The 12,242-nt window shown below is 39.8% G+C and overlaps 2 protein-coding genes across 3 annotated transcripts in view; one reads left to right on the forward strand and one right to left on the reverse strand.

Moving 5' to 3' along the window:
* Positions 1 to 12,242, forward strand: part of LOC110986698 (uncharacterized) — a 76,586-nt gene that overhangs the window by 56,206 nt on the left and 8,138 nt on the right. The window contains exons 13-20 of the mRNA XM_022248811.2: positions 6,183 to 6,235; positions 6,784 to 6,904; positions 7,344 to 7,453; positions 8,624 to 8,726; positions 9,891 to 10,041; positions 10,968 to 11,034; positions 11,558 to 11,618; positions 11,901 to 11,986. Of these exons, the coding sequence (XP_022104503.2) occupies positions 6,183 to 6,235; positions 6,784 to 6,904; positions 7,344 to 7,453; positions 8,624 to 8,726; positions 9,891 to 10,041; positions 10,968 to 11,034; positions 11,558 to 11,618; positions 11,901 to 11,986 (752 nt within the window). The remainder of the gene's footprint in view (positions 1 to 6,182; positions 6,236 to 6,783; positions 6,905 to 7,343; positions 7,454 to 8,623; positions 8,727 to 9,890; positions 10,042 to 10,967; positions 11,035 to 11,557; positions 11,619 to 11,900; positions 11,987 to 12,242) is intronic.
* On the reverse strand, positions 175 to 5,659 carry LOC110986699 (uncharacterized). 2 transcript variants are annotated; one of them, XM_022248812.2, is made up of 4 exons: positions 5,437 to 5,659; positions 3,681 to 3,791; positions 3,023 to 3,087; positions 175 to 2,540 (listed from the first exon to the last, which is right to left on the reverse strand). In XM_022248812.2, exon 4 carries the CDS (start codon positions 2,518 to 2,520, stop codon positions 595 to 597), a length of 1,926 nt encoding a protein of 641 aa, XP_022104504.2. In that variant the 5' UTR covers positions 2,521 to 2,540; positions 3,023 to 3,087; positions 3,681 to 3,791; positions 5,437 to 5,659; the 3' UTR covers positions 175 to 594. The 2 variants fall into 2 exon arrangements, with proteins under 2 accessions (XP_022104504.2, XP_087004775.1); XM_087148649.1 differs by having other exon boundaries at positions 3,681 to 5,659.

Below are 12,242 nucleotides of genomic sequence, written 5' to 3' on the forward strand. Positions count from 1 at the left end.
TTTCACAGATTTTTCGAGCTTTTGTACAAATAGAAGTTGACAGGTACTGCGTTGTGTTCATATTCGTTCAACGATGAAGGCTCGAAAATACGTCAGTTAATAGCAGAACAAAACGCTGCAATGCATGCATAGTGCAAACGAACTACATGAAAGAAGAGTCAATATACATGTACATGTAGTAACTCTTTTCGCAAAAAGGGTTATATACAGTCCAATTTGCAGCAAATTAGCGTTTAAGTTTTCCTGGTCCATTTGAGGCAGAAATCGTTCAGTTTCATACAAGACTTTGTTCAAACAAATCTTATTGCTCTCATGGTACTCAATTGTAGTGTTTAGCAACAACTGGCATAATACATGTACACTGTAGAAAGGTTGGTCAAATTTGGGTTGATGTATGACCCAATATTGGTAAAAAATATCAACTTAGCAACCTTTAGGCAAATCCTTCCCAATATTTGGTCAATGTTTGACCAACAGTAACGGAAAACTGACAAACAATGTGGTAGCTTTAACCAAGGTCGGGCAAATTACAAATGCCCAACACTGTTTTGACCAACGTTTTTTTACAGTGTATAACAATAAGCAATTATACGTTCAAATTGTCTGAAAGATCTTAATTGAGTTCTGATCAGCCACCACGAGTTCCCTGCGAGGAGAAATGGCGATGCCAAATGGCCAATACAGTCCTTTAGCGACACATGCAATGTGAACTCCGTGTGGGTCATAATGGTGGATTTCACCACTTCCTGTGAAATTACCGCAATGAAGGGTAACATAGATGTCACCTGCACCGTCACAGCATACACCGACTGGTTTTGCCGTGTCTCCGTTGGCAGAAGTACATTGAACATTGAACACCTCGACCCCTGTTGTATCTACGCAACTTAATCGACTCTTGCCGTACCTTGTAAAAACTAACTGACCTTTAGTATTCGTAGCAATGTCCTCTGGAACCATGCCACCATGAGGAATGACTGTGTCTAAAGATCCGTCAAGATTGTGCAGGGACGTGACCGTTCTCCCCTTGTGCATAACTGCCACCCGTTTATTATCGACAGCAGCAATACCTCCAGTAATAAATGCCACACGGTTATCCTCTTCAGGATCATCCAGTGAGAGAGTGAACTGGGAAATCAATTGATGACTTGCGCCCAGAATCTTTACATGATCTTTACAATTGACTAGAAGGCGACCGTCTGGCGACACAGCAAAGCCGAAAGGCGCTTTCACATCAAGCTTTGATTTAAAGTGTCCTTCAGAGGTAAACACAGATATTCGCTCATTTCGCCTATCACAAACTATAATTTCACTATTGCTGAAGCAGCCAACGCCTCTTGCACTGTTTAATTCTCCGTTTCCATCTCCTCTCTTACCAAACTCGGTTTTCAACTTCCATTTCTCTCTAGGAAGTATTTTCCCAAGACTTTTATCTTGCACGATGGCTTGGCAGCTGACTCCAATGAAAGACTTGTCATGATTCACTTTCTCAAACGTGAGCTCTTTCTGGAAATCCAGGTTGTGCATCACCTTTGGCCTCAAATTTAAAAGCTCTAAATCATTGGCTTGTTGCATTAATTCGGTAACCGCTGCCACGATAGTCTCTGCTCGTTCCATCTTGTTCTTATTCTGTGTGTGCACCGTTTCAAATTCCTCATCTCTCTTCTTGCCAGTCTCAGTGATCTTGTCCCTAAGAATTTGGGACTTATTTTTGATCTTAGCAATCTCTTCTTCCTCCTTAGCTTGAATGTCATTGCAGGCTCGGACCACCATTAATTGTAGTCTGTTTCTTGCGTGGTCAACCGATTTTCCTATTGCAATGAACTCCTCTCTGTTCCTCTCAAACCTCTGCAAGACATCCTCAACTTCTTTACGGTGTAATCTGACGGCATCGGCAATTTCACTGTACTTGTGTTCTGCAGATCGGTGGTCTATCGCGGCGCATATGGCACACGTCAGTACTTCGCAAGTCTCGCAGTAAAAATGCATGTCTTGGTTGCCGTGCTTGTGACATTTCGGTGAGTGTTTCCCACCGAGGTCTTCTTTAGTGACCTGCTTTGTGATTGGACTGTCTATTGCGATGATCTGGTGTTTCTTCGTGCGCTTAGAGCGTTCATGCGCGGCCTTACACAGCTGGCAAAGATTTGTCTCGCAGTCTAGACATCGTGACATAGCCTCCAATCCCTCTTCACAATCGCCGCATGTCGGTGCGATCGCTGACTGCAGGGTTTCCAGTGATTGTTCTCGCTGGTTGAACTCATCCACCAGGGAACTCAGGAAGAAACAATCCAGCAGACCATGCAAGCCAACCACCGGCACTGGAGTCTCCTTCCTACAGACTGGGCACGAGATCTTGGAAGTGTCCGGCTGCTTGGCACTCAGCATTCCGTCCAGACAGTTCAGGCAGAAGCTGTGAAGACAGTCTAGGATCTTGGGCTCTTTAAAACGGCAAAAGCAAATTGGACATTCCAAATGACCCTGGCTGATTTCACCTAATACAGTTTTAGTGGTGGACTCTGCCATCCTCAAGAAGTTTGACCCACCTAAAAAAGTAAAAGTGGAATGGTGTTTGGCTAATTGCTAGAGAAAGTGATTTGAAGTCGTGACTTTCCCCGCAACCAGCTTCTGTGATGAGGCCGTGAATGTGCAACCCAAATTTATTTAACAAAAGATTGGAGATGCATGCAAATCACAGTCAGCTCTGTTTTTGCCATTTGCTGAAAGCTTTGCAGCTGGGTTCTTGCACGCGTTTGGCGTGCGCGCGAAGACCATACAGTTTTGTTGCGTGTACTCAGCCCGCGTGCTCCTCGTCAAACGCGCACAAACGTGCGCGCCTCTGCGGTGCCGGTGAAGGCGTACCAAAGGACTGTCAATTTCATTTCAAAACATGCCCTCTTTGTTTCCTGCTCGAAGCCGATAGGACACGGAAGGCTCGAGAGTGTCTCAAGTGTGCCTCCACTCGTTTGTACAGCAGTGCAACGTGTTTTTTTGGGGGGAGGGGGTTAACAAAGAGCCAGCCACTTACCTTCACAGAATATAATACAGACTCTGCATCGGTGAAGTATTCAGTGTAACCTTGACTCCTTTGATCTGCATAAGACCGTTGAATAGAAGGTAAAGGGAATTTGTAGCTTAAACGGGAAAATAAAATTCTAATCTAGGCACTCCTTGACCAAATTCGAGAAAACAGAAATTTTGTTCTCTGTTTTAGCAGTGCTAACCTACGGGCTGTCATCGGGGCAGAAAAGATAACATAAAAAATAAAAACAAAATTAGATTTACAATATAAATAAATTTAAAAAAACAAAGAATAAAAACGAGAGAAATAAAAATAAAACAAAAACAGGAAAACACAAATAACTTAAGAACAAATATAACAGAATGAAAATAAAACTCAAAAACATATAAACTGAATAAATAAATAAAATCACAAATGAACAAAAATATATAACTATAGAAATAACAAGGAAAAATAAACAGAAAATAAAATAATTAAAATATAAAATTTCAAAAAGAAGAAAAATTAAAAACAAAAGAGAAATGTATGACAAAAATGTCAGAATAAACCAAAATTATTATTTTCAAGAAGTAAAAAAAAACAGGCAATATCGCAAATAAAATTGTAACTCGCAAAATAAAAATGTACCTCACAAACGAAATTGTATTTTCGTAAAAGAACTGACCTACAGCGAACGTTGGGGGCGTGCTTAGTGCTTTGGCCTGGCCGGCGACGCTCGCATGAAGTAATCTTCCTTAACTGTCCGACATAATTTGGCTTGCCTTGCTTTTAATGTCTTAAAAATATACAAACCGTGAATGGAAAAGGTCAGCATTAGAATCATAATTAAATCTACTTCACATCAATACTGAACATGGAAATATAAAATATACATAAAGAAGAAAATAGCTGTTTAAGAGAAAAATGACAGTAAATTATTTGATTAGTAAGCTCCATGGGGTCCGAGTATCATCATAATTTTTCCGATAATTACGTGCGGATGGTCAGTAACTTTGTGAGTTTGGGGTCTTTTTACCAGAAATTTTAAACCCCATTTGGGGAGACAATGATCTCTCTTTTGTTTCTGGCACAATTTACATGTAACCAAATGATTTTGATCTTTCCTACATCAATATTCAGGTTTGCCATTGTTGAAAGTAAAAAGAAATAATGGTGAAGAGTTGGGGTGGGAAGTTGACACCCCCCCAAATAAAAAGGAGTTGGTGGTGGACTTTCTCTCCACAAGTTTATAAAATGCATACTGTGCAGAATGTATTCCAGCTGCCATCGTTGATAAGCATCATGTTCATTGATAAAAACACTCCAACTCTACCAGGACACAACATACACTTAACTCTCTGAAGGAGTGCTGTGCCTCAGTGATGATATCCACCTGAGAAGGGTTTACTCCTTTATTGCTCTATCAAAATGTTCATAATTTCAGTGGGAGCATGCAACATTAGTGATGATCTAATGATATCTCCACATACATCATGTGTATGCCTTTGGAATACAACCATATTGAATCTATGAATTGACAAGTTTAAAAGCCCCATATAGTTGTTGACAACATAGTAAATAAAATATTGACGAGAATATAATATATAATCAGTGCTCTGATTACCGTGACAATTACATATTTCAGAGCACTGCATTCTGGTAAATATTCTGATCACGGTGCCATGTAGCCCTTTCAGTTTTTGTAAATAAATATAATTTTTTGAAAGTCACAATTAATAATTGTGATGCTTGTGGACTTGCGAGGCCAATGAAAAATTCCAGTAGCCTACTTTCTTCACTGCCTCACGAAAAGCTGGACTAGTGCCAATTGTCCAGTGTCCATGTACTTGTGATGGAGTGGGCCCATAAGACCGTCAGGTTTTTAAGGGTGAATTTCAGGAAAAAAACACAAGTTTGCAACCCTGTACACTGAGAACCCTGCTGCTCCTTGCATCAAGGTGGTAAGGAACCTTCTTGTTAAAAGCCCCTCCATGCCCACCACATGTACATAATAAAAGCTTTCAAAACATGCATAAGTCATGTAAATCAGAAATTAAAAGTAGGATATGATCCCATAAGTGACAGTCAAGGGGGAACATTAATATTTGTAAACCAAGGACCAATGAAAAATACCATACAAACAGGCATTTTTACTTTAATCATATTTTGTTCGATTACATAAATCATGGCAATCTTTACTTAATGTCAAGATCGACATTTGCCCTTGAGTGTGCACGTGTACAGTTTGCTATTGCATTACCAGAACCATTACCAATGATGTTGTGTACAACAATGGTATTATAATAATACCATTGTTGTATACAGCATCATGCCCAAGCATAAGAGGAACAAAAAAACAAACGTGTCCTCCTACCTTGTGCGCTATTGGGTCCTACCTGTCCTACCAATCCGTCATTCATGTCACATGCCCAGTTTCCTACCTTTCAGTTGTTCAGTCGAACGATGGTGCCAGAACTTGTATTTTAAGTGGTAGGCCTATTTCACGCCAGTGCAGGTCGGTCTATATTCAGCGTGTTAGATCGGGTTACCAAACCAGTTTAATCATGGAGCAATGGAAAGATATTCTGTGTGGAAGTCGTGCTTCTCACACCTGCCAAAAAACTGTGCCGTTCGTGCATGTCTGTCTCTACCATATTGTATCAGGGGGTCAAGGTTCATCTTACAAACACGTGAACTGTGCAAACTGCGAAGTACGGAGGTACTTAAATGCCAAACGTGTAGATAAAATAAATGATTTTAGAGTGTGCAGACAGTCTTCGAAATTGTAAATGCATATTACAGGCCTTATTTGTTAATTGCATACAACTAAGTGTTTAATACGGGTGTTTCACAAGTAGTGCGAGTCCAAGACTTTGCAATGCGTTGGCCAATTACAATATGCAAAATCTGTCGATCGATATAATGCACGTTTGGAGAGGGTTGACAGATTTCGAGCGTAGTGATTGGCCAATGCGTTGCACGCTCTTGGAGGGGCACTATTGTGAAACGCTCGTATTTTTGAAATAGATATTGTATTAGGCCTACTCGCTTTGAACTGCTCGGTATGACCTCTTTACTGCCTTTGGCCAAGGGATAGCCTACCGGCGACTGGACAGCATTTGAACTTCTCGCTTTGCAGTGTATTATTAACTTAGTGTTCCTTGTATTTTGGTCTTCCCCAATATAGGTGATCACTGGAAACGCAAAACGGGTGTGCACATTTTGGAAGATTTTTGATGAGTGAGTTTTAATTAGCCATCTGGGCTCCAACAAGCCGCAGAACAAAGCTCAGTATGCTTACGTGCAGTTCTTGTTTTACCTTCTGTATTCTGTGATTGTTTCTTCTTGCTTGTATTCATGTGTGCTCAAATGTAGTTTTGTATATTTCTCCAATTTTTCCGACTTTGTTTTGGTTATAAAATCAGTAAGATAATATACCATTTGAACTTGCTGTTGTTTAGTTGTTATATTCTTTGTCTTTGTTTTTTGGGTAATTCTTGGGGATTTTATTAATCACTTTTAAATTTTAGTAAATCCTAAGTGAAGATTTATTATTCCAGTTACTTGAGATGTTTATCTAATCCAGCAAATAGTCATGTTAAATAACTACTCACAACTGAAATGGAGTGAATAACAAGAGGAGGTAGTTTATTTAGGTCGGTAGGAATAGGTATTTATTTCATTTCCCGTCTACTCACCTTCCATTTACACGGAAAGCATCACACCTGTGATTTATTTGTTCTTCCCTTGTGAACTTGTTTTGCTCTCTGTCTTAATATTGTTGATAGTGAGACCTATGAAGGGGTGTGGTCTAGTCAGGGGTGCACAGTGGTCAAGGAGAGCGCCAATTCAACCACATGCTCTTGTAATCACCTGACTAACTTCGCCGTACTAATACAGCTCAATGAGGTATCATTTTATTAGCATCAGTTTTTTTGCGCAAGTTTCAAGTTTGGCACAGAAGCAGTTAAACGTATGATTTAATAGCAAATGTACATAAAAAAATCAGTTTTAATTATTTACTCTCTCACTGAAATTATTAATAGGCCAAAGTGTTTTTACAATGTGTTTGAACTCAGCATATTAAAAGGAATTTTACACGGAAATGTTATTTTACTTGTAATTTTTGTTAGGAGCATTTTATAATATTTTCTTTTGAAAGTCTTCATTTCGATTTCGAATTGAAATCATAAAAGGCATCGGGTACGTCCCTGGTTTGCTCTTTCGAACAATCTGGCGTTGCCAGAGTCCTTATAAGCAAGCACAAATTGGTTAGCACCCAAACACACATCTGTGTAGACCAATGTTGAGCTTATCTCTATTTTCAAGACTTTGCTTCTTTCGATAGGAACCACTTCCCCCGGACGACGAGAAAGCCTTGAATATTTTATCCATTCTTGGAGGTTCACTTTCCATCATCTGCCTGGCATTTATGCTGGTCATCTACGCAGTCCTGAAGTAAGTCAGGTGCATTACGTTTGTTCTTATACTGATGGACTCGCACAGTTTGGAGACAGTTGTCTTCTACGGTATTTTTTAAAGACCTTTGACAGAATTCCAGACGAGCACCATTAATCGCTTGTTTCATGGGTAGTCATTAAATATCTTGAGTCGTCTTTTTTCAGATTTTTTTAGACTCACCAACACGCTAAAGTTGAGTCAGCGTCTCATAAACTCGACGCCCTTTGTAGGAATTTCTTTCTGGTCACAAAGGAAACCTTAACCCTGCTCCTTAAATGATTCATTTAGCTAAGGATACTAACAATTCAGCATAGGGACTGATAACTGGTGAATGCAGAACCCCAAAGGGGCTGAAGTCCCCCAAGCATCCCTCCTCTCAAATGCTGTACTCATTCTTCGTTTGCAAACCCCCTGTCTACAAGAAGTGCGTCCAGATTGCTATATACTTGGTATATGGAGGAGGTCGACAGTTGCGACTGTTCAACTCTACTTACCCATCGGATGGGTATGACTGGAAATTGGAGGATTCCAGGACTAATTCTAGTTGGGATTAACTCCCGTTACTTCAAATCAGAAATCTTTCGAAATTTGAAAAGTCCCCCGTTTGCCTTGGGATTTGTGACCACGCCATGGAAGCTTTGTTGTTAAGTTAAGCGTGCATATCTACTTCAAAATCAGCTATTGAATTATGAGTGTTTGGTATGACCGTTTTCCAACAAAGATGTCACGCTTCTTCGTGCATGTGTATAGAAACTTTTATGAAATTGTGATCCACGTGACAGCCAGGTTAAGCTGACTTTGTTTAACAGACAATGACTGTGCGACCAAACCTACCATTAGAATCATGACAGCTTTAGTTAACAGTTGCGTTAGAAAGAATGTGAAAAGAAAACGGTACTTTTAGACATTTCGCAGAACACAAAAACCACTCTCTAGGAGGTTTCTGTTGCCAGCTACAGAGATAGATTAAATATGCGATATTTTTCAACGGCATGGACGTCGGCGACACTTCCCACCTCTTAAAGGCAACGATATAGCAAATGTGTGACAAAAATAATTGACAGAAACGTCTGGGTCAGCAGAAGGGTCTTGTATTATTTATATCTGCATCTCCACTCATGTCATACTCTTTTGGATTGTTCTTCTGTTTCTGTATTTGGCGTTAAGGATGTACAAGACTGAACGCGGGATGGTCCATACCAACTTGTCTGTAGCGTTGCTGATGTCACAGCTCATTTTCCTGACGGGAATCGATGCCCATGTGTCAAACGTAAGTATGCCTCATGATGCAGTTTAATAATACGATAAATCATCTCAGGTGTCTATTGTCTCCAGCGAAGGACTTAATAAGCCTTTTGCGAGTTGAATTCGGACAAGATCTAGTGTACCGCGTTATCGGATTGCAGATACACGTAACAATTTGAATTCCCCATAGTAAAGACACTGACACTATACCTTGTGATTCGGGGCAAGCTTTTGCCTAGTGACCATCATCTATGGAATGGACTACATCCTTTGTGCCCTATCCATTGAAAACAGTGTATTTGTGCAAGGCGTCTCTTATGGAACAAAGCAAAAATTTGCCCAAATCACGGGTTATAGCAAATGTGTCTCAGTTTTAAGAATTCAAATTGTTACGTTCATGTACCAGATTTTATTCACCTTTAACTCGCAAAAGGCTTATTAGCAAGATTCTAGGTTGCATTTAATGACACAGAACCCTCCATGCCTGAGACAAGATTTCAGCCGGAAACTACATCTAAAAGTAATTGTTTAGGACGGTTTACAATCAAGATACGTTTCCAGCCAATATTGCCGAGCTTCTTCAATGTTTCATTCGCTTCTCAACCCATCTCGTTGGACAGAATCCTGAAGGATTTTATCAATTTCCCCAACCAGTAATTAGTCATAGTCTTGTGTGAAGGGCTCTTTAGACTTGATGGTTTTCCTTGGCTGGATTACGATCAGTAACCACAACAACACTTTGTGCATTGACACTGTTAGGAAACTTTTCAATATTTGAGTTTTGTAGTCTTATCCGTACACGCATAGCATAATTATTTTATCTCTTCTGAGCCAGATTATGAGAGGGCCCAATTTTCCCAGCAATGGTAGCTCCTTTGTGAGAAAACCGTACGTAGCTGGTCCACGAATAAATATGATGCGTTGTGGTCGTGTTGTAACAAAGAGGCTGCCCTTGATTGAACAATCAGCCACCAATGTCGCTCTTTTCAACCGATAGGCCTACGGGGGCTTCAGCTGAACTAAAGTTCGGCCTAGGCCTACATTTAAAAGGACGCTCGTCATAATTTACGCATACCTACCTGGCCCCGATGCGCTTTGAAAACGTGTAGGCTTATCTGAAAAGCACCTTAAGTCGCAACAGGAGGCTCTAAAGCATAGCACGATCCTCCGCTTCTTTGTTTCTCTGTAGAGGACCGCCTGCAAGGCTGTCGCTGTCCTGCTGCACTATCTACTGTTGGCCATGTTCAGCTGGATGCTGATAGAGGGCATCTTGCTCTACGTCAGTGCCAAGTTCGCGTTTCACCGAGTCCGCCGTTGGCAGTTCTTGTTGTTGGGTTGGGGTGAGTAAAGACGCCTTAGCACTGATTGGTTTACACTGTATTTGTTCTCAACTCGAAAAGAAAAATTGCTTATTTTTGAAGGTTAATTTGAATGTATACTCAGAGAATGATCGGGCAAATGTATGTCAAATCCACAACTGTCTTTTTTGTGTTTTTTGACTTAAGAAAGTGAATTTGAGAAAGTGAATTTGAGATTGAAAACGTTTTGCACTTAAAGCTATTTTTCAAATCGCTTTCACTCTAAAATACTGGTTCCATAGGCCTAATCTTGGTAGGGATTCTCTTAGTCTATGAGTTTTTTCAGGTCCAGAGAAAAGGATGTGCACGTGTATAAGTTTTGCAAAATGTTTTTACTTGAAGGTGTCTTTTTTCTTGTCACTAAAATTGTTAGTTAAAGATTAGATAATCATTGACGTTCAGTTTCAAATAAAAGCCAGCCTGTGGCACGGCAAAAAAAATAATCTTTTAGCATCTGGTATTAATGAGCGAGTTAAGTATTCCTATAGCTCGTACCCGCTTGCGTTGTAGTGTACATAGGCCTAATCAAACGTGGTCACTTGTCAACTCGTACGCGTTGAACATGTTCAAGCTTGCGTGCTTTGTTCTCGAGTGACATTGCCACTTTGAAATACCAAAATTATGGCTCATCTGACACCAAATGGTGTCATTTTGAGTACTGCATTTTCTGCAGGATGTTAATGGGTCAGGCAGCTATCGACGTCTTTTGCAAAGCAGGCCAACGTAAAACTTGAAACTTTAATTAATTAAACAAAGAAGCTGCAAATGTACTGAAGTTCTTGTAAAACTATGTACACTATGTGCCCGTGCAACACGGAATGTTGGAGCCAAAATTGTTGGCGGAAATTTAGCTTGGTGAGTTGTTTTTCCTTTTTACCCTGTTTTCCTTTCTGAATCCCGAATTCCAGGTTCGCCAGTCCCTGTGGTCTTAATATCCCTCGCCTCTGCTTTTGATAGTTACGGCACAGGCGAAAAGTAAGTCGTGTTCGATTCATTTGCAATCTCACGGGACCTAACAGGGGCAGGGAATTGCCCTTCTGTCAGCTATTTTTAGTGGGTGCCTTGCTCTAAGAAATTTATCTTCTCATTTACATTCACGCAAAGTATTCAGTTTTGTAGTGGCCAATTTTTATGTCATTAAGAAATGTAAGTATATGAAACGCGAATTTGAGGTAATCGTATCTCATAATCGTTCTTTCGTTTGCGGAAACAGTATGGTGAATATTTTTTACACTCCCCAATGGCAGTGGGTTACCTAGCTAATAGGCTTTTGTTTCAACAATCGAAACAAAAGCAAAACGACTAGAGTGTCAAAGAGATTAATTTTCGTTTGTTTAAATGTAAAAGTTTAGGTCACTGTGAGCTTCGATTTGCAAACCTACAAAATGACAGCAGTTTTTTCTTGGAAAGTCAAAGAGGAAATCTGCCGTATCTGAACGAATAGAATGTACTTAACTCGAATCTAATTGAGATGCTCATTAATTTTTGTCCTACACAGTTGCTGGCTGAATGGGGCGAGTAAATGGGCATTTATTGCTCCCGTCATCTTTGTTATGATGGTAATTAAGATCAATTTTCTGATTTTCTCTAGAGAAAATCTGTCGTTCATCCTTCAAAATTGCAATTGTTTGTGTATTCGTTTTATTAATTTTGATAATGTCACCACAGTTATGCGTCTAGGTGTGGTTTTAACTCAGTCCAAACAAATATAGTCCGTAATTTTACAATCAGTCTGAGGATTATTTTTTAATTAAAGACACGTAAAAAGTGATTATGTTGAAGTTATTTCTCTTTTGTTAATTAATGGCTATTCCAATTCATCTACGTTCATTTAAATATAGGTAAATGTGGTCTTTCTGATCTACACATTGGCGGCACTACTGAAACTGCAAGTCCTGAAAAGCAAGACTGAAGTTGCCAAAATAAAGTAATCATAGAATTCCTGCACTAAGTCTACATTGACACATAAAAATATATATTGCGTTTTCCATCGCCATAACCTTTTTACAATAAAACCACATTTGAAATCTCAATTTTGCACCTGGTTAGAAACAGACAGAATTTCGGGGGGGGGGGTTGAATGATCTGTTTCCCCTTTTTGGTTATGGTCTTAATTTGATGTGATTCTTGTTGCCACTATTCTCTGAGGAACTAAGAGAACTCAAACCCGAACTAGGATAACT

The sequence above is a fragment of the Acanthaster planci genome, linkage group LG02 (genome assembly GCF_054643075.1).
Source record: "Acanthaster planci isolate LZ-2023a linkage group LG02, COTS_SCS, whole genome shotgun sequence".
Lineage (NCBI taxonomy): Eukaryota > Metazoa > Echinodermata > Asteroidea > Valvatida > Acanthasteridae > Acanthaster > Acanthaster planci.